Source organism: Sesamum indicum, linkage group LG10, assembly GCF_000512975.1.
Source record: "Sesamum indicum cultivar Zhongzhi No. 13 linkage group LG10, S_indicum_v1.0, whole genome shotgun sequence".
NCBI lineage: Eukaryota > Viridiplantae > Streptophyta > Magnoliopsida > Lamiales > Pedaliaceae > Sesamum > Sesamum indicum.
This window is the reverse complement of record NC_026154.1, coordinates 17024098-17048756: the sequence shown is the minus strand read 5'-3', so window position 1 is coordinate 17048756 and position 24659 is coordinate 17024098. Positions and strand designations below refer to the sequence as shown.

General features: G+C 37.0%; 6 protein-coding genes across 6 annotated transcripts; 4 read left to right on the top strand and 2 right to left on the bottom strand.

Moving 5' to 3' along the window:
• Positions 2612-5609, bottom strand: LOC105173013 (heterodimeric geranylgeranyl pyrophosphate synthase small subunit, chloroplastic). Its single transcript, XM_011094649.2, has 2 exons — positions 5176-5609; positions 2612-3585 (listed from the first exon to the last, which is right to left on the bottom strand). The coding sequence occupies exons 1-2, from the start codon at positions 5506-5508 to the stop codon at positions 2920-2922; spliced, it is 999 nt and encodes a 332-aa protein (XP_011092951.1). The 5' UTR covers positions 5509-5609; the 3' UTR covers positions 2612-2919.
• On the top strand, positions 9385-10790 carry LOC105173012 (O-methyltransferase 2-like). Its single transcript, XM_011094648.2, has 2 exons — positions 9385-10181; positions 10296-10790. The coding sequence occupies exons 1-2, from the start codon at positions 9423-9425 to the stop codon at positions 10599-10601; spliced, it is 1065 nt and encodes a 354-aa protein (XP_011092950.2). The 5' UTR covers positions 9385-9422; the 3' UTR covers positions 10602-10790.
• On the top strand, positions 15067-16561 carry LOC105173011 ((RS)-norcoclaurine 6-O-methyltransferase-like). Its single transcript, XM_011094647.2, has 2 exons — positions 15067-15893; positions 16046-16561. Exons 1-2 carry the CDS (start codon positions 15138-15140, stop codon positions 16340-16342), a joined length of 1053 nt encoding a protein of 350 aa, XP_011092949.1. The 5' UTR covers positions 15067-15137; the 3' UTR covers positions 16343-16561.
• LOC105173010 ((RS)-norcoclaurine 6-O-methyltransferase-like) lies at positions 18453-19928 on the top strand. The gene is made up of 2 exons (XM_011094646.2): positions 18453-19285; positions 19426-19928. Exons 1-2 carry the CDS (start codon positions 18533-18535, stop codon positions 19720-19722), a joined length of 1050 nt encoding a protein of 349 aa, XP_011092948.1. The 5' UTR covers positions 18453-18532; the 3' UTR covers positions 19723-19928.
• LOC105173049 (GDSL esterase/lipase At5g55050-like) lies at positions 20542-23779 on the bottom strand. Its single transcript, XM_020697522.1, has 5 exons — positions 23502-23779; positions 23247-23389; positions 22871-23092; positions 22497-22758; positions 20542-22377 (listed from the first exon to the last, which is right to left on the bottom strand). The coding sequence occupies exons 1-5, from the start codon at positions 23749-23751 to the stop codon at positions 22154-22156; spliced, it is 1101 nt and encodes a 366-aa protein (XP_020553181.1). The 5' UTR covers positions 23752-23779; the 3' UTR covers positions 20542-22153.
• Positions 20767-21816, top strand: LOC105173009 (probable glycosyltransferase At5g25310). The gene has a single exon (XM_011094644.2). The coding sequence runs from the start codon at positions 20767-20769 to the stop codon at positions 21814-21816; it is 1050 nt and encodes a 349-aa protein (XP_011092946.1).

The window sequence follows — 24659 nt, the reverse complement described above, 5'->3', positions numbered from 1 at the left end:
GGGTATGCATTGGTGAGTTGCAGCCAGTCCGCCCCATGCAGCGTGACACTAAATGAATATTCTCTTGGGGGCATGTGGGCCTTTAAGAGCTGATTTTAGGCATCTCAAATTAGTGTTTAGAGTCTCCAAAAGACATGAGAATGGGACGGATTGCGTAAGGCCAGGACGGCCTATTTTGGGCACATAAGCAGCCCAGAGGTTCCACGTGAGCGCAAGGTTGCCCTACCGGTTGCGAGAAATTAAGGGCAACACCTCTGGGCTAAATGGGTGATCGAGTCAAGCACTCTAATGTCTAGTGGACCAACTCGTGGCATGCGCTATTGGATTCTAACCATGCGCAGGGGTTTGTTAAACTGACAGACAAGAAGGCATGTTGGGCATACCGATCAATGCAAAGTGTTGGCATACCGAATGGGTCTCGGAGTTATGATACAATCCTACTTAGGCGAGGCATAAAGGACGACCACTACAAAGGTGTGCGATGAAGATGCACCGAGTAAGCGTTGGACATGAGATGGGTGTTGCGACTGCATGCGGAGCCCATAATGCCAAGGCGGAGCGAGGATGCTTCTTGCCATTGAGGGATGCCTCGAAAGGATCCAAGATTGTGGGTGAGATGCATAGCGGTAGACTAGCTAGTCGGGGCCGGACAAGAAAACTCGTGAGGGTTTGCAAGCCGAGAGCCTCGGAGAATATGGATATTTTGAGTAGATGAGTGCACGGGCACGAAGTGTTACATAGAGAGGCATTCAGATGTCGTGCTAGCGAGCTTAAATGTCGAAAACACATAATTACAGTCGATCAAGACTCGAGATGTGGGAAGGGTGATTGAAAATTGATTGTAACTTGAGACGCAACACCAACAAAGAGCACATTACGTTGGCAGAGGGGCCATGAGACAATGTCACATCTTTTCATTTCCTAGCGTGCTGTGCTTCAACTTGGAGTTGGAGTTTTGTCCTTGAATTAATATATTTTAAAGATAATTACAGTGTTTGGGTGATTGCGAAAAAAGGAAAAAAGTGAAATGAGCTCTTTAGATGGTGAAGAGTATTATGTAGATTATTTTAATGAGCAGCGAGTTTTAGGAGGAGGAGGATCGTGAATATATTAGTCTGAATAAATATTAATTGGTACGTGAAGCATGACAAAGCAGTTCCTAGCCTGCGCTGCTCATTGCTATTGCTCCCTCCTAATTATGTTAATTATCCTTAAGAAGATGCTTATTTTACAGACGTGGATGCATGGACAAAAAGCTGACATGGCAAATGGGATGACCTTTGGGGTTGTCCAAAGGCCATCCACCTCTATTTATTTCTTAGCTATTTCAATTTCATGTATATATCTTCCAATTCCAAGTAATACTGCCACTACTATTTTCTATTACTAAAACGCCATACCCTTCGCTTCCATCTATACAAAACGTAATTATATATTTATGGACATTAGAACGCACAAAATTGTATATGTGCAGTGCGGGGACCAACACCACATTCCCTCCATGTTTCTATTAAAGTTGTTGACAAAATATTTTAAATTTCAGTTGAATAACAAATAATTTGTTTTTAAAAGAAAGGAAGGGAGTTGGAAAAGAGGGTTGTGGTGTGGATGGAAAAGACCAAGATTCAAGAATGAAGAACCTAGACGCAGGGTAGCTTCATCCAATCTGGACATGATTAGATGTAAGCAATTAAACGTTTTATGGGGACGGGACCGGACGGACTACATATATATCAACTTAATCACATGTTCATCCATTTTTAAGTTTTGGAAATGTGTGCAGAGCAGTCCAAATAATTACTCAAATATAAACGTGCATGGTGTCATTAATTAAGACAACCCATAAACCAAATAATTAATAGATAGGGTTGATGGAATAGGCAATTTGATGGGATTCATTCATCCTTTGCCTAAAAACGGCCAAGTAATGAGAGGGTGTGGAATTTGATCCACTATTCAGTCTATGTACAATATATCCATCATTAGAGAGCTTTCAATAAAAATGAACATTCCACATGGTAATAGCAAGGTCAACTCTTTGTAATATTCAAGATTATCTTAAAATACCACATGCCATTTTATTTGAAGAGCAAACCATTCAATTCAAATCCATCCTTCCAACCTCAATCATTCATTAGTTGTTAAAAGTTTGCGGAAAAAAGAATTTATATAACTTTTTCTATTTTTAAGTGGAAGCAAGATCCAAGAAGCTGGTTTCGTTAGACATAATTATAGTTTAAAATAAAAATATGAGATAATGAATCAAAAGCTTATAAAATATTTATTGTAAAGTTGTAATAATATAATTAATAATAATAATAATAAGATGTTAGGGGGTGTTGCAATAAATATATAATCTTTTGGGCTAAAAATGAACTCTAGACAGGTATGTATGGGTCCAATTATTGAAGCAATTCCTAATCCAAATGGATTTTGCTATGTGGCCCACAAAATAGGCAGCCAGGCTGCTGGATAAGCATAACCCTCCAACTCTTTCTTCATACAACTTGAATTGATGTTTGCATTAAGAAAACGAGGACAAAAAGAGGGACAATCAAGGAAGCCCCATTTCCAATTATTATCTGAAAAAGAACATTAAACTAACATGAAATTTTCAGTGAAAGGCCGCAAAGGATTTAATTGGATCATCAACACAACATCCCAAACAACTCCGGAGGAGAGTGGAAGTGATGAACAATCCCCACATCAAAGCTTCTTATTACACTACATTACATGCTCAATGTTCCCATCCATCTTGGATAAGGAAACTGCTCTGTTAGAATCCTTATTTATTGTTTTATGATCTCAAGTATAGAAATACAAGCATACAAACAACAAGGTACAGGACACCTTGCTTTGTTACATGAAATAGCAGTCTGTAATAAGTGCACGCAAATTAACATCATTCTAGTTGTAAAGCTAAACTGGCACCGCAAAGCTAAAACCTCTATCAGCAGCATAATCAACAAAGCTGTATAATGGTAGAACCTTTTCCCCGTATCTCTCCAACCCATCTAACTCTTTCTTAGCCTGGGATCTTAGATCCTCAGCCACCTCTATCGCTTTCTCCACCCCATATACTGATACATAACTTTTACCTTTCTTTTTGTTTTTCTCATCCTTCTTCGCTGTCTCCGTTTTGGCTTCCAAGATATCGTCCACCACCTGGTACAGGACACCTACAGCCCGTCCGTATCTTCTCAACCGTTGAATCTCATCATCTGAAGCACCGGCTAGTAGGCCTCCACAAACAGCAGAGCATTGTCCCATTTCGCCAAACTTTTTCTCTTGGACGAAATCAACCGCATTTGGACCACCCTCAAGGTCGAGAAACTGCCCAGCAGCCATACCAGTGGACCCCACTGCCCGCGCAATCTCTGCAATGACCCGAAGGAGGCGAGTCTCAGGGACGAGATCAGTTGGGGTGTGTGAAACAATGTGGCGGAAACCAAGCGGAAACAATGCATCCCCAGCTAATATTGCCATATCCACACCAAATATCGTGTGGTTCGAGGGTTTACCTCTTCGTGATGGGTCATCATCCATGCATGGCAAGTCATCATGTATTAATGACGCAGCATGAACCTATTAAAAGGCAGACACATGATAAGGAATAAGAGAATATTAAGAAAACCAACGAATCAGGAAAAAGGAAATTGTGTCACCAGCATTGAACCTAGTCTTCAATGGAACGTGGGTCACTCTTTGTGATAAAGAATCAGAAGATTTAACCAGCTGTGATTGAGCTTCTATGTGGGTAGGTTTCTTTCAATTGCCTAGTTCAAACAAAGTTACAGTTGGAAAATACAACTAGAAGTACAATAAGTAGAAGCATACATTTAAGTGGAAGACTTGAGCTTCAGAGATTGATACTGGGATTATAAGAAAATGATTGTACAAATTTCAGATAGCAAAATCTAAAATTGATATCAGAAAAGTGCAAAACGAAATAAACTAATGTAAAGTCCCTATAACGAGATTCACAACTGCAAATTGTATATTGGTTATGCATCAGATCTAGTTTGAATAAGAGGGTGTTGGTGAGATCTGCAAGTTTACTCTGACCTTTCTGCCAATGGAAGGCGTAGTTTCTGTATCTTTAAGTAAACACACCATATTTTATATAACCGATGGACCACAAACATATAATAGTCCAGTTCATAAATATAAAATCCTACAGAAAGACCACATTTATTTTTCCAGGACTAGTCCCGAGAGCACCTAATATAATTTATCAGTTGGCCAATTAAAAATTTTCCTATTCTTCACGAAAAGCCCAGTCTTGCCAGCACTTGTGGTCTATGCGATTGTCTTTCCTAGACCTACTCTTACCTTCCTCTTGTTAGTGCAGTGTACGCTTGCTTTAAATTATGCATCTGTAAAGAAGGTTAGAGTTCCATTAACAAGCCTTTGAACAAACCGGCATCGAAAAGTCAAAGGGCAGCATCTGATGAACTATGGCAATGAAGCACCAAACAATCTTATACAGTTTACCTAGTTCGTGTAGCACACAGTCCTAACAAATGATTTAAGTCAATAAAAACACTAATAGAAGCAGATAGCAGCATCATACCATGAGGATGCACAAAACTTTTAGTCCGATTAACTCTGTTGTTTTGGACCGAGCTATCTCATATATTATATAAAACTTGTCCAACTGAGTATTTTTCTGTTTCCTATTCTGGTTAAAAGCTGCTGAGCCTCGGTGGGAATGAGTTAGAACCCACCCTTTCTTGATCTCGTTGAAACAACAAGAAAAACTTGTACAATTCTCTGAACTTCAGCAGACACCAATCATTCTTTGATTAGAACATCTGTAAACTACTTGCCATATTTAGCCTCCCTGTCTGTCCACAATTGAAGAACCAAGAACCAAGCACAGTGAACAATTTAGTAGATTTCATCTAAAACTTATTTGCATAGTATATATCGCACCAAACAACAAAATACAATCTTGAAATTTGTGAAATCAAAATCATCAGAAAAATAAAATATTGCAAATCCATACAGCAGAAAAGTTTCGAGACAGAGGAATCCTCAATACACTTAGGATTCAAGCAACTACCCCCTAGTTGACTCCGCCACCAAAACATAGATTAAGATAAACAAGAAACAGAAGAAGAAAATGCAAAAGGAAAAAGGCAGAAAAAATTAAAAGAGAAACGGAAAGCGAACCATTTCAAGAGCGCAGGCGGTGGGGAAGGCGGCGAGTCGGTTCCCTCCGAACAGCTCACAAGCAGCGACGCACATCACCGGCGGTGCTCTCTTAGCTCCTTTCGCCAAAACCGAATAGCGCATGGCTTCGTAGATCTGCTGTGGGTACTGCACTGGTATTGCCTCGTCGAGTTTCTGATCAATTTCCTTAATCAGAGACGTCCAGTATGTCTTAAGATCAAATTTAGGAGAAAGTGAAGCGGCGGAGCACCGGATTGTGCGGCGAATAACGGGAGGAGCGGCCTTGGAGAAGCAAACATGTGGAGAGCACGTCATTACTGTTGAGAAAACCATAACGGAAATATCTACCTTATTTTCAGTATTGTGGGCTTGGGATTTTAGCAGAAATTGAAGAAAGTGGGGTTTAGAGTGAGGAGCAAATGGTGGAGGTGGGTTGACGGAAACGAAGCAATATAGAATGCATATGGCTACGTGGGCCGTCGCGATTGGTTAGTACCTCAACGAGTATGGTCAAACCATATTTATTTATTATCCGCACCATTATTATGAGGAATAGATTATAAACTAAATTACAGCTGCCATTACATTTTTATCTATTTTTTCCATCAAAAATGCCCTTTTTAGAATAAGAACCATAATTTTTATTATTTTTTTATAAACTATTTTTTATTCATCCCTTTCAATTTTTTAAAAGAAAGAGTAAGGATAAAATTAATAATCTCATACATTCATTCAAAAATAACATAATTTTATCAAATATAAAAAAATATTTATTGTTTGATTTTCAAACTATAAGAGGTATTCATAATTATGATAAATTTAAGAGAATGTGGTTTTAATTTTCAAATATATATATATATATAATCAAAATTTGAGGAGAATTATGTAGATGGATCACATAGGGTAAATTACATTCTTTGTCAATCAATTTCTGGTTCCTAGTCTTTTTTATATGCCATTTTTATCCTTATAGTTATTACGACTTTCGTCCGTCTAATTTTCTTCTTCTTAATATTTTTAAACTCAATTTAATGATCAGATCAAAATTAATTTTAATCAAAATATAGATACCAAAAGTGTAATTTAACCGATCACATCAATTTTTTTAACTCCCTCTTCAGTTCTCCTTTTACTCTCTAGAGGCATAAAATATATTTATTACAGTAATTTTTTTTCTGGAATGATGCTATTCAAATAAACTTTGAATCTTTAAAAATAAATTACCAGACAAAAAAAATATCAACAAGTGAAATATTATAAAATTTATCAACAAAAAGTGTTATAATAGTTGGTGTGAAAATTATTCCTGATTTTTCGCTCATAATGTTGATTTAATGGCGTGAAACTTATTTTTGAATGTAGAAATGCGATCTCATTTAAACCCGTGGAAGACAATCACGTGTAACCGTAAAATATAGTATCAAAACTTTAAGAATTTTATGAAAAGGAAGACGTGGGACATTCGCGATTACAGATTTCTTTGTGTCAGAGAATTTTGGACTCGAGGCCCTTTGACTTGTTGTATATGTGTTGTCTAGCATGTAATGAATTACAATGTGGTAGATGTTCTTTTTTTCTTTTATAGGTGATATCACCTCTACATTTTTTTGTACCACCTCAAGGCTTACACACCAGCCCAACTTATATCAAACCAGATGGTCCATGAGCAGGTAAGAAAGGCATACAAAGGCCTTTCTTTCATTTGTACTAAAATGGCAGGCCCATGAGCAAGCTCATTATCAACTCTCCACGTCATCATATAGTTTGGTAGACACATCACATAGATTGCCAATACGTTGGGACACATTATTCTGAAATATCTCTAATAAACTCATAGCCGTTTGGTGACAAACTTACTACTGAATCCCAAATGACTCGGATAGACTGGGAAAGATTCAATCAAAAAGTCATAATTCTTTTAAGATAAATACAAATCCTGATATTCTTTTTTTATTATTTAGTTAACTCATTTAACTAGCCATTGATATCGATTTCACCCCAACAACTCCCTGAATTCTGCTCCACGAAGGCCTATAAATAGAGGTTTTATGCAATCATTTGATAATATTTACTCTCACACTCAAACTCTCATTCCTCTCTCGACTTTACAACTATTTTCAAGCATACTTTTGCACTCCATACGAATATATATCATATCAACGTTATTTTCAACCATTATTCTCATTTTGATTCAAGTTTTCTTATTTATTTTTATTAGCATACTCTCATTGACTTAAACATCGGAGTGCTAAATTTTATTTTGCAGGTTAGCCCTAGTTAATCTTTGAATTTCTTTGAAAATCCTTTTATTCTTATAGTGCAACTGAAATTCAGTATGCATCGGTAAGTATGAACAGGGGTTATGTAGCTACTTCTATTAGGATTGAACATCGTCGGTTTTAACATAGATCAATCTCTTAATAGGTTGTTTCTGGACATGCTTCGATCTAATTGGTCAAATCTAAAATAAAATAATAATTTTGTATTTTTTTAATCAATCCATAAAAATGCAAGCACAAATTTAATACAAACTTATAAATAATTTATCATCTTAAAAACGTAAATTTCAAATTTGTTATGAATTTCATTTTGAAATTCATTGTTAGACGATGAAAATGACAGACTAAAGTGACAAGAAAAATGAAAATAAAGGATTAGACCAAACATTATTAGTATTTCCCCATTTTTTTAAGGAAAAAATTACTAACCACTAATTATTATCTATATCTATACTATTATAAAAAAAAACCCTTTGGTCGTACCAATTTTTGGTTGGCCCATTTACTATTTTATTTATTTTATTCTTTGAAAAAAATGCCCATAATAGTACTTTTAATATTTTTTAATTATTTTGTAATTATATTTTTTTTCATCTGACCCACTACTCCAATTCTATTACAATTAATTTTTTCTCTTTTACATTCTTCATATTTATTTTTTCTTACAACTTTTCGTATTTTTAATAAAATTCACAATTATAATTTATTTTTTTCCTCACATATTTCTTTCTTTTTCCTCACCCACTGCATTTTGTGTCTTTTATAATTTTTTTCTCTTCATCTCACAATATAATTTTTTATATACTCATGAGAATCACGTATAATAACAAATAATTATTATAAAAAAAAATTCTTTTGTCGTTTCAATTTTTGAATACTCAAATTTATCCTTTAATTCGTTTCTTCTACTAAAAATAAATTAGTCAAAATAGTAATTTCAATATTTTTTAATAATTATATAATTATTTTTTCTCTTAATCCACTACTCCATATTTCTCTCTCACATTCTCCATATTCTTTTTGTTCCCCACAAACTTTCATATTTTTAATAAATATATAATTACAATTTATTTTTTTCTCTCTCACCTTCTCCATATTTTTTCACTCACAAATTTTTATATTTTTAATTAATTGTCAATTATAATTTATTTTAATCTCACATAATTTTAATAATTTCTTTTAATCTGATATAGTGATATTTTTATATGTTGGGGAGAAGCGTGTATAATAAGAACTAGTATATCTAAAAAATAATGAAATCGTGATGAGATAAACTAAAAAATGAACCAACTTCACCAAACTCAATAATGGAGTTAGACGATCTGAGAAAATTAAGAAGTAGGTGATTGTAGGGGTTTATTCAGTGTTAAAGGGAGGCCCATGGAAATAGTTTTCAACCCCAGCCCCAGGCCCCAAGCGCAAAGATGACTTTTATTTATATCATCTCTTTGCTTTTACTCATACACTCCCCTAATCTACCCATGTGGGACTGTTACTATTATTATCTGTATTGTAAGCACGTTTGGAATAACGGAGTTCATTTATTAGAGTTCGTCAATTTAGCAACAACATTTACACGACCAAGGACAATGAATGCACAGTAATCCCGTACAGGGAATCCATCAGTGTAAAGTAAATATTAATTGATGGGGTTCATAGTTACTTAGTCCCTCATGAATTTCAAGAATCATAATTAAACTAGCAATTATTAATCATACATCATTAAGTCTTGCTTGGTACTTAATTTAAGTTTGTGTTTGTCGTAAGAGGTGGTTACCCATATTAATTCATCACCTAATTAAACTGGGGATATATCTATAGTTGTTGTTACTTGTTGAAACGGACTTTGTTTGCTAGCTTTTGACAGTAACTAAAACTTATTTAAAACTTAGCTTGATTATATATAAGTATATATATGTGTGTGTAGCTGCTAAACTATCTTATACAATATCGATCAGGACGTAGAAGATGGCAACGAAACCAGTTAAACAAGTAGATGAAGAAGCGGAGGCACGAGTGGAAATATGGAACTATGTCTTTGGTTTCACTCCGATGGCAGTAATGAAATGCGCCATTGAACTCGGAATAGCCGATGTCCTTGAAAGCCATGGCGGACCCATGTCACTTTCTCAGCTATCTGCTGCTCTTGGCTGCTCATCTTCTGTCCTTCACCGCATAATGAGGTATTTGACCCACCGTCGAATTTTTAAGCGGATGTCCACAAGCCAAGAATCAGAAATTAGCTACGTCCAGACGCCGCTTTCCCGTTTGCTCATAAGCAATGGAGGGAACAGCATGGCTGCTTTTGTTCTGATGGAAAGCAGCCCAGTGATGCTTGCTCCCTGGCATAAACTGAGTGCAAGCGCTCTAATGAAGGGCACTTCAGCATTTGAGGCTGCACATGGTGACCATGTATGGAAGTATGCAGCAGAAAATCCTGGGCATAGCAAGCTATTTAATGATGGAATGGCCTGCCATGCTAGGCTGGCCATGTCAACAATTGTCGATCAATATCCTGAGGCATTTAAGGGGATAATGTCATTGGTGAATGTTGGTGGTGGAGACGGGACTGCTCTTCACGTTTTAGTGAAGGCATGTCCTTGGATTCGTGGGATTAACTTGGATCTCCCTCATGTTGTATCTGTGGCCCCAAAATGCCATGGTATTGAGCATGTCGGTGGCGACATGTTTGAATTGGTTCCAAAGGCGGATGCTGCTTTCCTCATGGTACAATCAATATATGCGTTATTATTAGTTTATCATTTCGGAATTTTAATTCATTAATATATGTATGTTACAAGATGAGTTGACTTGTCTGGTGATATATATGTATATATACAGTGGGTGCTGCATGATTGGAGTGATGATGAGTGTATCGACATATTAAGAAAGTGTCGAGAAGCTATTCCAGAGGACAGAGGGAAAGTGATAATCGCAGAAGCAGTGATTGACGATGAATTAGGAGAAGATGAGGACAAATATAGAGATGTTCGTTTGGCATTGGACATGGTCATTCTGACTCACACACAGAGAGGAAAAGAGAGGAGCATGAGAGAATGGGAGTATGTAGTGAATGGAGCTGGGTTCACAAGGTTCACAGTGAAACCTATTGAAGACATTATATCAGTTATTGAAGCGTATCCATGACTCAAATTACACTGCCCATTAATGCATGCACTGCCATCCTTATAATATATGTATCGTCTTGTCAAATAATATGTCTTGTACTTGAATATTCTTTAACGAATAAGCTGTGTGTGCCATTCCATATTTATGAGGAACACTACTTGTATTTGTCTAAGTTGTGGAAATAATAGAAATGAATAATATATATTATTTCAGGTGCTTTGATCCTTATGGTATTTTGCTATTCAATTTTGGCATATTGGTAGTCGACACAGTCTAAATGTTACCTTTTACTAGAATAACGTCGAGGAATTTTCTTGTAATTTAATTCTTTGAGACATGTTATAAGCACTAAAACCCGAGTTTTATATGGGATAGTTCGTGCTACATGACTGGGGCAATGATGAGCGAATCAATATTTTGAGAAGTTGAATGAATAAAATGTTGCTTCTTCCATGTCTTCTGGAGTATGGAAATATGTAGTGAATGGAGCTGGCTTCACTAGGTCCACCGTGACACATATTCAAGCCGTCTGCATCTGTTATTGAGGCGTATCCGAGAGTGGAACCTTGAAACTGAAATTGTATCTTTGTGTATCTTGTCAAAGAGTGTCTTCTATTTGAGTTGTGAATGAGCTCTGCCAGTATGCCTCTTGTTGTATGTTGATTCTCTTGTGTTTGTATCTTCAGCCAGCTTCATTTTTTGGGTTTCTGAAATGGGTTGTCGCTGCAATTTTTGCATTTGAAGAACAACTAGTTGGGAAAGTATCCCACATCAGATTCTGACAGGGGATACAGCAGGAGATGAAGTTACATAAATTGAAGAAAATTAAATGTTATCCATACTTACCTGGATGGGGTCAATGGGCGATCAAAAAGGTCCATGGCTTAGGTAGGCGACTTCCATTGCACTTGGGAGGGGCGCCTGCTTAAGGTCGGCCCAAGTGGTCGAGCCTACATCATAATTTGTGGTAGAGGGGGCCTGCGTTCGCGCGGCTACTGCCCAAAACTACTCTAATATTTCAATTGACTACTGCATATGTGAGTGTATGTATTGAGGTGCAATGTGTTTATGCTTAGCAGCTGAATGTCTGAAAGCCCAAGAGTGCTAGGAGTTGAGATTAGCAACAAATTTGATAAGTGTCCCCTGATCTGTCTACTCACCGGAGCTGATTAAGATTGTATATGCCTATGATATATCTTGAAGCATTCACGGTTATAAGTTTGTCTTTCCCTTTTTATTATTCTGTAATTTCATTTTATTCCACTGCATCTTTACGGAAAATTATTTTTCTTTCGGACAAAATGCATAAAACCTCCTGTATTTTAAAAAGTTTGCAAAAAAAAAAACCCTCCTATTATGAGAATAGGCTAAAAGCTCCCACGTGTTTTGTAAAACTCATCTCAATCGCCCTCTCTCCGTTAAATCCAATTAACGGTGTTAATTTTTTTAGAAAATGATCATTATACTCTTAATATATATTATTTCTTATTTTAATGACCGTTGGATCTTTTTGATCAAATATTAATCGTTAGATATAATTAAGTAATCTCAACCGTTAGATTTTTAAAAAAATAAAAGGTCTAAATTCAACAAATTATTTAATTTATATTATATATAAATAATTTAAAATTTTAAAAATATATTATTATTATATAAACACAAGAGGGTAATTTTGTTAAAATTTTTTTTCATAGGGGAGTATTTGCTCATTTCACACATCACAGAGGGGTAAATTGCATTAACTCTATTTATAAGGTACTTGAATTTTAGAGAGCGATAGAGAATGTTTCACTATGTTTGGTTTCATTTTTGGATAATTTTCGAGACAAGATAAAACACATCCAATGTTTGCCTCTTTGTTTGCACACCTTGATTGTGTGTTTTTTTATTTTTGAATTTTCTATATATAATAGATATATACACACTTATATATATAAATATAATATAAAAGATTCATGATTTGACAATGAACAGTAATTTTTGTTTTAAAAAAATACAACATTAAACATACAATATTTATATATATACATATTTATACATAAAAAATATATAAAAGAGACATGATTTGATGATGAACAATAATTTTTGTCTCTCAAATCCCAACATCAAACCTACACCACTTATTTTAAAATATTTTAAATTACCCCAAAACACAAATCCAAACATATCATCTATTTTCAACACACACTTACTTATCTCTATTTTTCTCTCTCTATTTTCAAAACACAAAACAAAACAACTAAAACACAAATCCAAACACAACGCTTGTATCTGAATAAATTCTTTACCAAATTGAGTGAGGCTGGTCTCATTAGAATCGTCTTAAAAAGACGAGTCTGATGGTGGTGGTCTGAGACCGAGATCGATTGGACGGAGACGAATCTCGGCAAACGTGTTCGGCGGTCGTAGCTTGAGCTCACTCTCTCTGATTGATGAAAACCCAAATTGAAGATATGAAAATATTCGTCTTGAAGAGAGGAATGACACTATTGACCGTCGAAAATTCATCCGGACGGTGCCGAAAACTTAGAAACAAATTTCCACCGAAAAGGGGGCGAAATCACAGTTTTTTTTTAAAATTAATTTTAATTATATTAATTAAAATATGTTTTAGTTAATTAATAATATTTTAAATAATTATAATCATTAAATATTTTGGCTAATTAATAATAATTATTGTAATTAAATATATGTTTTAATTAATTACAAATAATTTTAGATTTAATAATTAATAATTATAAAATTATTTGCATTTAAATATAATTTAATTTAATATTTAATATTAAATAAATTAAAAATATAATATAATTTAATATTTCAATTTAAATTTATCAAGGCAAATTTAATACTTATTTTTTAGGGTGAGAAATGGGAAAAGAAAGACATAAAACAAGCTAAAAAACTCTTTGTATGTTATATAGACTCATATAGCGGTATTTTAGTCCAAAGTGTCATTAAATATGAACCTAAACCGCAGAAAATGACTACAAAATGCAGCAGACGCACGTTTCCTCCACTTCCTGTTTGTTGCTAACAGAATGAGGAGTTTTTTGCTGACTAAAACAAAACAGTAGATGATTTTTAGCCTATTTTAAAAATATAAAAGTATTTTTTATATACTTTTTAAAATATATGGGGGTTCTATGCATTTTGTCCTCTCACTTTTCAACACCCCTGACAATTGCAATCTTAGTCATGACTCACGAAATGAATGATCACACATCAGTTACTGTCAAATCTTATGTTACTTGATTCTGATGTTCATTTCTTGTTCACAATTCTAATCTCTTTCACTCAACCGCATTCATCTCATAGAGGTTGCTTAAGATGGATTGTATCTGCTGCGCATTTGTTGTTAGTTTGTCTAAATTAAGAAGCAGATTATAGGCTGTTGTACAAGAAAACATGTAAAATTAACAGTAGACTTGGCTATATCCTCAAGTGCCACTAGTCAATAATGTTTTATTTAGTCATATATATCATGTTAGATAATATTCGCCCTTCTCCATTCACTTCTTTCTTGGATACAATTTATCCATTTTGAGAAAACCAAATTAACTGTATTTGGTATAATCTCTAATTGGCTTTAGTGGAACTAGGTCGAATCCCTAACGAGCTACGAATTAATTTCTCGGTCAAGTTGCGATAACTAAATGGGGTAGTTTGAATTAAAAATTACTACTAACTAATATAAATTAAAGAGAAAGCAGAAATAAATTATGAGAAAAAAATCAGTAGAGAAATAATTTTGTCCCCAGAGAGTGTACCACCCAATCATTATATTAATCATTGATCACACAAGATTAATATTACAATCAAGTATTCATACTTGACTCAAGTATGAATAAATTACTGTTTTCCTATTGTAATTGACTTAACTCAAGCATCTAAATCAAAACTTATTATCTCATGACTGGACACAATAGCGTTCCATTCAATTCAGCAATAGCATTTGCATCATTGAAAACAGTTGAACCTCAACTAAACAATCTCAAGCAATTATCACTTCTAGTTTTCTTGTCTCTAAAAATAAATCATGCGAAGCACACAATTGATTTGCTTGCTACTCATACCGATCATTCATAATAATCATGTATCATTGAACTCATGGATAACATTAGAACAATTAATATCGAATCAAATTGTCATATCTATCAATAATAATCATTTCATAAACAATAAGTCAAGAAAAGAAATACTCAGACGAAATTAGATTAAAACTAAGGTATCAAAACATAACACTTGAATTCGACGTTTCCCTGAAATTAGAAAGATAATTAGCTAGATAACACGTGAATCCTATAAAAAAACATAAACTAAGAAGAAAGAAAAAAGAAAGGATCAAATCTTTTCTTGATCACTTTTTTGCTTCATTTGGCTTTTTGATTTTCTTTTCTTCAAATGGGGTTAACATCAATACTTCACCTAAAAAATGCATAATTCAATTATCAAAGCAATAAATTCATTATAAAACAGTTGAATTAGACATGCATTCCAGTGATAAAACACATTCTATCAAGCTCCTTACATTTCTTATACATCATAAACAAGAAGATGGAAATGAAATCATTTAAAGTAGATGAAGAAGCGAATGCACAACTGGATATGTGGAAGTATGTGCTTGGTTTCACTCCAATGGCACTTGTGAAATGTGCCATTGAACTCCAAATAGCTGATGTTTTGGAAAGCCACGGTGGAGCCATGACACTTTCTGAGCTATCCGCTGCTCTCGGCTGCTCGTCTTCTACCTTACACCGCATAATGAGATATTTGATGCACCGTGGTATCTTTAAGCAGGTGGTCAGAGGCCAAGAATCATCAATTTGTTACGCGCAAACACCACTTTCCCGTTTGCTTATAAAGAATGGAGGGAATAGCATGGCTGCTTTAGTTTTGCTGGAAAGCAGCCATGCAATGCTTGCTCCCTGGCACAGATTGAGCAAAAGTGCTCTTATTAGTGGAGCTTCGGCATTTGAGGCCGCACATGGTCAGGATTTATGGCAGTATGCAGCGGCAAACCCAGTCCATAGCAAGCTAATCAACGATGCAATGGCCTGCCATGCTAGGGTGGATATTTCAGCAATCGTCAATCAATATCCTGAGGCATTTAAGGGGATCAGCTCATTAGTCGATGTAGGTGGTGGAGATGGGACTGCTCTTCAGATTTTGGTGAAGGCTTACCCCTGGATTCATGGCATTAACTTTGATCTCCCTCATGTCGTGTCTGTGGCCCCCCAATGTCAGGGTATAAAGCACGTTCAAGGCAACATGTTTGAAATCGTTCCAAAGGCGGATGCTGCTTTCCTTATGGTATGGTGCTATAACTTTTACTTTCGGAATATTGATTGAAAGTCCAATTGTTACTTTTTTTATGAGCAAAACTTCAAGGAATATAGTTTTCTTGTACTTCAATTCTTTTATACATGTTATAAGCACTAAAACATGAGTTTTACGGGATACAGTCCGTGCTACATGATTGGGGTGATGATGAGTGTATCGATATATTGAGAAAGTGTCGAGAAGCTATTCCGAAGGATACAGGGAAGGTGATCATTGCTGAGGCAGTGATTGATGAAGGAGAAGAGGACAAGTACACGGATGTCCGTTTGGCATTGGACATGGTGATGCTGGCTCACACAGAGAAAGGAAAAGAGAGGACTATTGAAGAATGGGAATACGTAGTGAATGCAGCTGGCTTCACTCGGTTCACGGTCAAACATATTCAAGCCACTATATCGGTGATTGAGGCCTATCCATGAGTGAAAACTTGAATAGCAATTGTATGCTTTTCATTTATCTCGTCAAACGATATCTTTCTATTAAGTTGTTAAATAAGCTGCCATTCCGTCTGTTGTATGTTGAACTCTTGTGTTTGTCGAAGTTGGAGCGAATAAAAAGTAGATTCTGGTCACTCATCTTCTGGGTTTGTGGAATGGTTTATTTATGCCAGCAATTACAAAAAGACATGGTTTCTTTTATTAATTTATTGGTTTCCCCTTTTATTTTTCCTTATCTGATGCAGAATCATGCAGATAAAACTTACTAATGTATTTTGCTAAAACATTTTCTGAGTCCTGATTGATTACAGTATCCTAGTAAGAAGTAATATGTATTAACATCTTAGTGAAGTTAGGCCCAATGACATGTAGCCTGCATATATCTTTTAATACAATTAATGAAATGATGTAAGCATACTGATTGGAGAAGTTTAAGCACTTGCTGAAGTTCAGACAGCTGCTGAAACACAGAGGAGCTGAGCATTAAGAGTTCAATCTTCCGGACCAAAATACAGTTTGTGTAGGATTGTTAGCGCCTGCTGTAAAGCTCCGGCTGACAGAATCCATTCCCAGACAGAAGTATTTTTTTTTTACCAAATTCTGTCCTGTCAACTGTATAATCCCCACCTGAGGAGAAAACACGAAATCAGCATCCTGCAGAAGGAAGTGATACTTGAAAGGTCTTCCTTGGAATTCCTTGAGTTCTTGTGCTTTTATATCTCTTGACCAGCATTTCTTTCAGCTTCTTGTAGACGGGTGGTGGCGCCATGGTGAAGTACAACAAAACCACCATAACCGTTCTTCATTGGAGCAAAAATCCTCGCTACAATGTTAAGTCTAATTGTATTTGCAATGCTTATCGTTCTGCCTTTCTATTCCACAAAATAAGTGGACATTGTCATGGTTTGGTAGCAATGGCGTAGTTTTAAGGCCTTCTCTTTCTAGAATTTCAGCACCAAACTGGAGGAAAATCACTATATGCAATGAGCAGCGACTCCCATGGTGGGAGGCAATGCGAAAACCGGCCTTGAGTAAGGGACCTTTTCCGCTTTAGAAAGGAAATAGTTTTCAGGCACAAAGCTGAAGGGAAAGTATCCCACATCAGTTTCTGACAGGGGATACAGTAGGACATGAAGTTACATAAATTAAAGAAAAAGTAGTATTATCCATACTTACCTGGATGGGGTCAATGGATGATCAAGAAGGTCCATGGCCTAGGTTGGCAACCTACATTGCACTTGGGAGGGACGCCTGCCTAAGGTCGGCCCAAGTGGTCGAGCCTACATCATAATTTGTGGTAGAGGGGGCCTGCGTTCGCGCGGCCCCTCCCCAGTATTAGTCCAACATTTCAGTTTGAGTGTAAACAATATGCAAGTGTAGGTGGGGTGTGCATCATATACTTTTATTTTACTGCATCTTGATGCAAATCATTAATATTTGATGACCTATGACCTAATGACAATTACAATCTAACTAATGATTTATGAAATGAATAATTAAACATCAATCACAATAAAGATGCAAATCATTAATCTTTGATGACCTAATGACAATTGCAATCTTACTAATGATTTACGAAATGAATAATTAAACATCAATCACAATTAAGTCTTACGTCCTAGTCCAAATCTTTTTTAGTCCACCATATCCATGTTCCATGAGCAATCTGTCTTTCTCGGCTGACATAGATTGTCCAGAGGTTTATTTTCTAAATTAAGATGGATATCACCTGCTTCTGCACTTGTTATTAGTTTGTTCAGATTAGGAGGGAAAATTATAGGTAATAGTTGTAAAACAAAAAATGAACGACTTAGCAGTCAGCATCCTGATTAACGTGTATTAATGTCGGTTGCTATACTAAATTAACTAGGAATGGTTGGCTAATCCTTACTTATCATAGTGTCTGTGGGACAAGCAGGAGTTGTGAAAAAGGCCTGGTATTGCTCTTTCATATCTTGCTAAAGGAGACATCGAATCCAGCAATTTATCTTATTGTATGACCACTTGCCAAATAGCGATTATTAAATCATATCATGTTATAGACTTCACTTTCACTTCTTTCCTTCATACAACCTATAAAGTGAATCTTTCTGTTCATTTTGAGACAAGCTAACTACATCTCCTTCAGCTGCTTAATTATCTTACACATCAGAAACGAGAGAAGAAAGATCAATGGAGACAAAATCATTTAAAGTAGATGAAGAAGCACAAGCACAAGTGGATATATGGAAATATGTGTTTGGTTTCACTCCAATGGCTGTGGTCAAATGTGCCATTGAACTCCAAATAGCAGAAGTCTTGGAAAGCCATGGTGGGGGCATCACACTTTCCGAGCTATCTGCTGCTCTTGGCTGCTCGTCTTTGCCCCTCAACCGCATAATGAGGTACTTGATGCACCGTGGGATTTTTAAGCAGGAGCTCACAACCCAAGAATCAGAAATTTGCTACGTCCAAACGCCGCTTTCCCGTTTGCTAATAAGAAACGGAGGGAATAGCATGGCTGATTTTATTCTGCTTGAAAGCAGTCCAGTGATGCTTTCTCCCTGGCATAGACTGAAAAGTGCTTTAACAAGTGGAGCTTCATCATTTGAGGCTGCACATGGTGAGGATGTATGGGAGTATGCAGCGGCAAATCCGTCCCACAGCAAGCTAATCAATGATGCAATGGCCTGCCATGCAAGGCTGGCTATGTCAGCAATTATCAACCGGTATCCTGAGGCATTTAAGGGGATCAGCTCATTGGTGGATGTTGGTGGTGGCAATGGGACTGCTCTCCAGATTTTGGTGAAGGCCTGTCCCTGGATTCGTGGGATAAACTTCGATCTGGCTCACGTCGTATCTGTGGCCCCACAATATGATGGTATTGAGCATGTCAGTGGCGACATGTTTGAAATCGTTCCGAATGCTGATGCTGCTTTCCTCATGGTAACTTGGACACATCTATTAACTTAACCTAAATGTTACTAATTTCCATGAAGAACAATTTCAAGAAATATAGTTTTATAGTATTTTAATTTAGTTTATACTTGTTATAAGCTCTAACACCTGAATTTTCCGGAATATAGTCTGTACTACATGATTGGGGTGATGATGAGTGCATAGACATATTGAAAAATTGTCGAGAGGCTATTCCGAAAGACACAGGAAAAGTGATGATTGTAGAGGCAGTAATGGATGAAGGAGAAGAGGATGAGTATGTGGATGTACGTTTGGCGTTGGACATGGTGATGCTGGCTCACACGGAGAAAGGAAAAGAGAGGAGTAGAAAAGAATGGGAATATGTAGTGAAGGCAGCTGGGTTCACCAGGTTCACGGTCAGACACATTCAAACTGTTTTATCTGTTATTGAGGCGTATCCATGACTGAAAACTTGGAACACCAATTCTATGCTTTTTATATTGTGGTCTTGAGCATTGCTTGTGTTGTGTTGTTGAATGAATAAGAAGTTGATGAATTAGAGGGCAGGCATGTCTGATTGTTAACTTACTGCTGGCTTTTCCTTTGTATTTTCCATGTCTGATTGCAATAACAGAAACAGACATAGCTGAGTGTGGCGTATTTATTTTGATATGTCCATCCTACATATCTTCTATTCTAATTAATTGTGAAACAAACATATGCCAACTTTTGCAATCACTACTAAAAAGAGGTTCATCATCATGTTCAGGCATACAAGGCAAAGCCACGCACACCAATTTAATCCCTACAATTAATAATATATAGTAGCATCAAACATTAGCAACCACTGCTTTTCCGTTGCTTTCTTGGACTAAAAAAACTTTATTAGCATCATATTTTTTTTAAAAAAAAACTCACAATCCCACCATTAATTCCTGACAAGTGATCAAAAAGTTACATAAATTGGAAAAAAGAATAATGGAATGGGGTCCAACTACAAGGTCAAAAGGGTGATCATATATCATATTGCATATAGAGAGGGTAAAGTTGGTCGTAATTTGTGGCAGTGGGGGGGTGTTAGCGTGGAATCCAATTCCAATAGTCCAATGAAGTGCAACAAAGACATATAAGCATATGTGGGTATACATCTTCAAGTTGTGATGGGCGTTGGGCCCAAAATTTAGACTATTGGAGACATGTTGTTAATGCTTCCCAAGTCCAGTGATGTTTGGGTTGAGTTCCATAATTATGCACTCAACAATCTCACATACTTCATTCCTCAATCAAAACCTTTCCATTCTAAACTACTTGTGTTTGTCGGTTGAGTTATTATTATTACAAGTAATGATTATTAAGAAAGTTTTCCATTACAATAAAAATTAAAATTACCAATCATTCTCAGTTCAGTTGAAACTAACCAAATTATTGTCAACTTTCACCAACGCAAAAATGCAGCCTTGATTGACCTGCACTCTACCATTCTTCACCATCACCCACCACCATTTCCAATGGCGGCGATATTCTCTCTCCTCCTCCTCCTCCTCCTCCCCCTCCCATCTCTCTCCGCCAGCTCACCGTCCCCCTATCTCTCCGGCGCCACTCTTGTCCAGAATTACCAAAACATGCTCAAAGCTTTCAAGATTTTCATCTACACACCTCCTACACCCTTCAATTTCCCCGACGCCCCCGCTTCTCTCTTCTACAACTCCCTCCTACGCAGCCCATTTCTCACCCATACCCCCGCTGAAGCCCACCTCTTCTTCGTCCCCTTCTCCCCCGACACCTCCACTCGCTCTTTGGCTCGACTTATCAGACAACTCAGAAACAACCACCCCTACTGGAACCGCACTCTCGGAGCTGATCATTTCTTTCTCTCGCCTGCTGGTATTGACTATTCATCCGACAGGAATGTTCTCGAGCTCAAGAAAAATTCCCTTCAGATTTCCGTTTTTCCCGTTACTTCCGGTTATTTTATCCCGCATAAAGACATTACTTTGCCTCCCTTTAACCCATCCCCGCTTCCGCTTTCCGACACCCCGGGCCAAAACTCAACCAAGACTTCTTTTCTGGGTTACCTGAGATGGGATGGAAAGACGGAGCCCAATTTGGTCAACGAATTCAAGGGGGATGCTTATTTCTTGGTCGACGGAAACTCCGAGCCGTTGAATTATGTCCGGAGCCTTAAAGAAAGTAAGTTCTGTTTGTTTCTTTACCATGGCGATGTAGCGTGGATGGTGGAGGCGATGGCTTGGGGCTGCGTGCCGGTGGTGATTGTGGATCGCCCGATTCAGGACTTTCCATTTATGGATATTTTGAGATGGTCCGACATGAGTTTGCTGGTTGCGGTGCGGCATGGGGGCGCTGAGCGGCTGAAGCAATTGTTGAATGGGGTGAGTGAGGAGCAGTATGTGGAGATGAGAGAAGCGTGTATGGCGAGTAGTAAACATTTGGTGTGGAATGAGGAGGAGCCTCAGCCGTTGGATGCTTTCCATATGGTGATGTATCAGCTGTGGCTGAGACGGCATGCCATTAGATACGCACGGAGGGAGTTTGTTTAGATGGGATTGTAATTACACTCATAGTTTATGATCATTCTTTGAATAAATTCTGGTTTTGAATGCATAATTGACCACATGTGAATAGAATAATGACTGATAACTTTCATATAATCGATTGTAGTGTTTTATTTGTGGGATGAGATTGAGAGCATATTTTGAGTGCAAAAGCAAATTAAGGGCCAAACATTACACGGAAGCTGCAAATATTTGCAGGAATGTGCTTATCACGTCCATTAACAGGATCAGCACATAACCGTGATTCCTCATTCCTGCGCTTATTTAAATACATAGCCTCACATCTAACACACGTCTTTGATTGTAACCTCACCCGGAATCGCTAATTGTCCTTTGCCAGTTGTGAAAAGTTAATTGGTGATACGTAATACTGTGTACCGTTAAAGAGCGTTTGAGCAGCCAGGTCTGAGGCTTTCTGTGTAGGGTGGACCATATCCCAGAACAAATACTTGCGGCGGTCTGGACAAAGTGATGCTGTTGCATTACAAAGACCTTGCGCGTTTAAGGTCCCGTGTCCGCAGCATGCTGCTGTCACATTCTTAAATTCTAACACAATTTAGAGAAACCAAAATATTAGTAACAAGAACTATCCTTTCCTTCTTATATATATGTTCAGAAAAGTGCAACCACTAAAATTGTGGACTAGTATATGTAGAATTTCTTACTGAATAATTCTCGATTAGCTATGATATCAAGTGTCATTCTGAATGCATTTCCGAGCGAGTACTTCATTCCTGGGAGCTGAGAGCTGATGTTAAGTAAAAGGGTGTCGAGGGCTGAGTGGAATGCCTGAGCAAAATCATTTATGGCTCCAAAGCAACCATCGCTACCATTTAAATGCTTTTGTACAAGTCTTTGAGCTGGACAGCAACCTACTGACGGCACGCTTATGATGCCGAATTTCCTAGCTCCAAGCTCGTACAAGGTCTAGTAACATGCAACACAAAATCAGTTTAAGGGGTGTGTATATGTGTGTGTGTGGTGTTGTGTGCAACTGAGGAATATTTGGATTCGTTGATAGGAAGAAGACAGCTCTTACCGTAATGTGTTTGGAGTATGCTGATATGAGAAGGCAAAGGAACTTGTCTTCAGGCATTCTATGTTTGGTCTTGAAATAGCCGAAAATGTCATTGCTCCCTATACTGATGAAGAACAAAGACTTGGAGAGTATTGCTTCAGTTGCAGCTGGACCCATGGTAGCAACGAAATCATCGCGTACTGAAGCAAATTGAGCGATCTGCTCTGATAAGGGGACAACCGTCTATTGGCAAGCAAGGGAAACAGACATGAAGACAATAGTATCAAAGGGTGAAAATTCTAACCAAATCTTCCCAGAGTAAAACAACTATGTTAACACGTAGAGAAGTGATGCAAATAATCAGTTGATAGGCTATTGATTGAGATGAGGGGCTCACCGGCTTTGAACCAGTTATATCTAGAAGTCCAGAACCCCCTGAGGCAAAGTTTACACCTTTGAACGGATGCTTTTTGCAATGACATTTAAGTTTACGCAGAAACAGAAAGGGCGGTGGGCTTCTCTTGAGTCCAAACCGTTTGGCTGACAAGTTATCAACATAACATGGCATATTAACGCTGGCAGATTGACCTTTTTTGTCTGTTTAAACCTAGAGTAATGTGAAGATGTACTAATTAAGAGTTGTTCTAATTACCGAGCAAATCAGCAGTGTTGAAACCATTGCTGAACCTCCCAGTTGCGCGTGAGTTAGGGAAGTCAACACCATTATGGGGGAAATTGGCTCTAGCCTTGCTATGATGCAGAAAATTATTAGTTCCAACATCTGCAGTGGAATCCCCAAGTACAAAAATGACCGGGGTCGCATCATCAGCCAAAAGAGGGACGAAATTGGCTATGAAAACAAAAATGAGACAAAGAAACGAAGGCATGCATATTGTAGCCATAGCAAAAGCAGGTTGGTTCACTGTTTTCTGCTTTCTATTAGAACTGTGTCTGAGAATTTATAGGCATCTTGAACTTAATTTTTCGTAAAGTCAAAGAAGACAATGATAACAGGAAAGTGTTTTGATATTTTACAAAAACTAAGAATTCGGTTGGGCGTAGCATTTCCAATTTCAGCTGATATTCCTGTCTCCGCAGCACTGTCTGCATTACGAAACCATTTAACTTTTACGTATTTAACATGTATTTACTGCGAGTCTTTGGTAACTTCTAAGAAAGATTGACATGATAATGTCCGAATGAAATGCAACCTGTTCTATTATTTAGTGAATCAGAACCTTGTAACAAGGGCGCTGCTAGATGAGAAAAAAACTAGAAGACAGAATGCAGGATTCTGCTAAGTGGCATCACATGATATAGACATCTAACAAGGACAAAATTGTTGAAACAAGGTAGAAGTAGCTGAAGCCGTGACAGGGATATTTAAGAAAACGAAAACGTAAATTTCTTGACGGCCTTGGAATATCCATGTGTGAATCTTTGAGGAAATGTACACAAGATACGAGTTGCTTACGTTGGAAACAAGAACGATTCCAAGAATTTTAGTGTAATGAGGACAGAAGCTGGGCTGGGCTGGTGAAGGATATTCTTCAAAACATATATAATTGGCATCAACTGTTGTCTGCTTCTCAGTGAAATCAATTGTTATATAAAAGCAGTAGAATGGGAATGGGGATATGAATATGATATTCCACTACTTCTTTTGTCACCATTCACTGAACAAGTGATCAAATTATGATTTCAGACTGTCATTGTTTTCTCTTCTTTCAACTTCAATAAACTACCAATCCAACACAGCTCAATGCTCATACTCACACAACTCTTTTGGGCCTCTCGTGATTACTCACTG

Excerpts from the sequence above, each read along its gene's own strand:
- LOC105173013 (XM_011094649.2), bottom strand. The coding sequence starts at position 5,508 with ATGGTTTTCTCAACAGTAATGACGTGCTCTCCACATGTTTGCTTCTCC. Across the intron at positions 3,586-5,175 it reads CCGCCTGCGCTCTTGAAATG|GTTCATGCTGCGTCATTAAT; the intron begins GTTCGCTTTCCG and ends GCCTTTTAATAG.
- LOC105173012 (XM_011094648.2), top strand. The coding sequence starts at position 9,423 with ATGGCAACGAAACCAGTTAAACAAGTAGATGAAGAAGCGGAGGCACGA. Across the intron at positions 10,182-10,295 it reads CGGATGCTGCTTTCCTCATG|TGGGTGCTGCATGATTGGAG; the intron begins GTACAATCAATA and ends GTATATATACAG.
- LOC105173011 (XM_011094647.2), top strand. The coding sequence starts at position 15,138 with ATGGAAATGAAATCATTTAAAGTAGATGAAGAAGCGAATGCACAACTG. Across the intron at positions 15,894-16,045 it reads CGGATGCTGCTTTCCTTATG|TCCGTGCTACATGATTGGGG; the intron begins GTATGGTGCTAT and ends TACGGGATACAG.
- LOC105173010 (XM_011094646.2), top strand. The coding sequence starts at position 18,533 with ATGGAGACAAAATCATTTAAAGTAGATGAAGAAGCACAAGCACAAGTG. Across the intron at positions 19,286-19,425 it reads CTGATGCTGCTTTCCTCATG|TCTGTACTACATGATTGGGG; the intron begins GTAACTTGGACA and ends TCCGGAATATAG.
- LOC105173009 (XM_011094644.2), top strand. The coding sequence starts at position 20,767 with ATGGCGGCGATATTCTCTCTCCTCCTCCTCCTCCTCCTCCCCCTCCCA.
- LOC105173049 (XM_020697522.1), bottom strand. The coding sequence starts at position 23,751 with ATGGCTACAATATGCATGCCTTCGTTTCTTTGTCTCATTTTTGTTTTC. Across the intron at positions 23,390-23,501 it reads CAACACTGCTGATTTGCTCG|CCAAACGGTTTGGACTCAAG; the intron begins GTAATTAGAACA and ends ATAACTTGTCAG. Across the intron at positions 22,759-22,870 it reads CATACTCCAAACACATTACG|ACCTTGTACGAGCTTGGAGC; the intron begins GTAAGAGCTGTC and ends GCATGTTACTAG.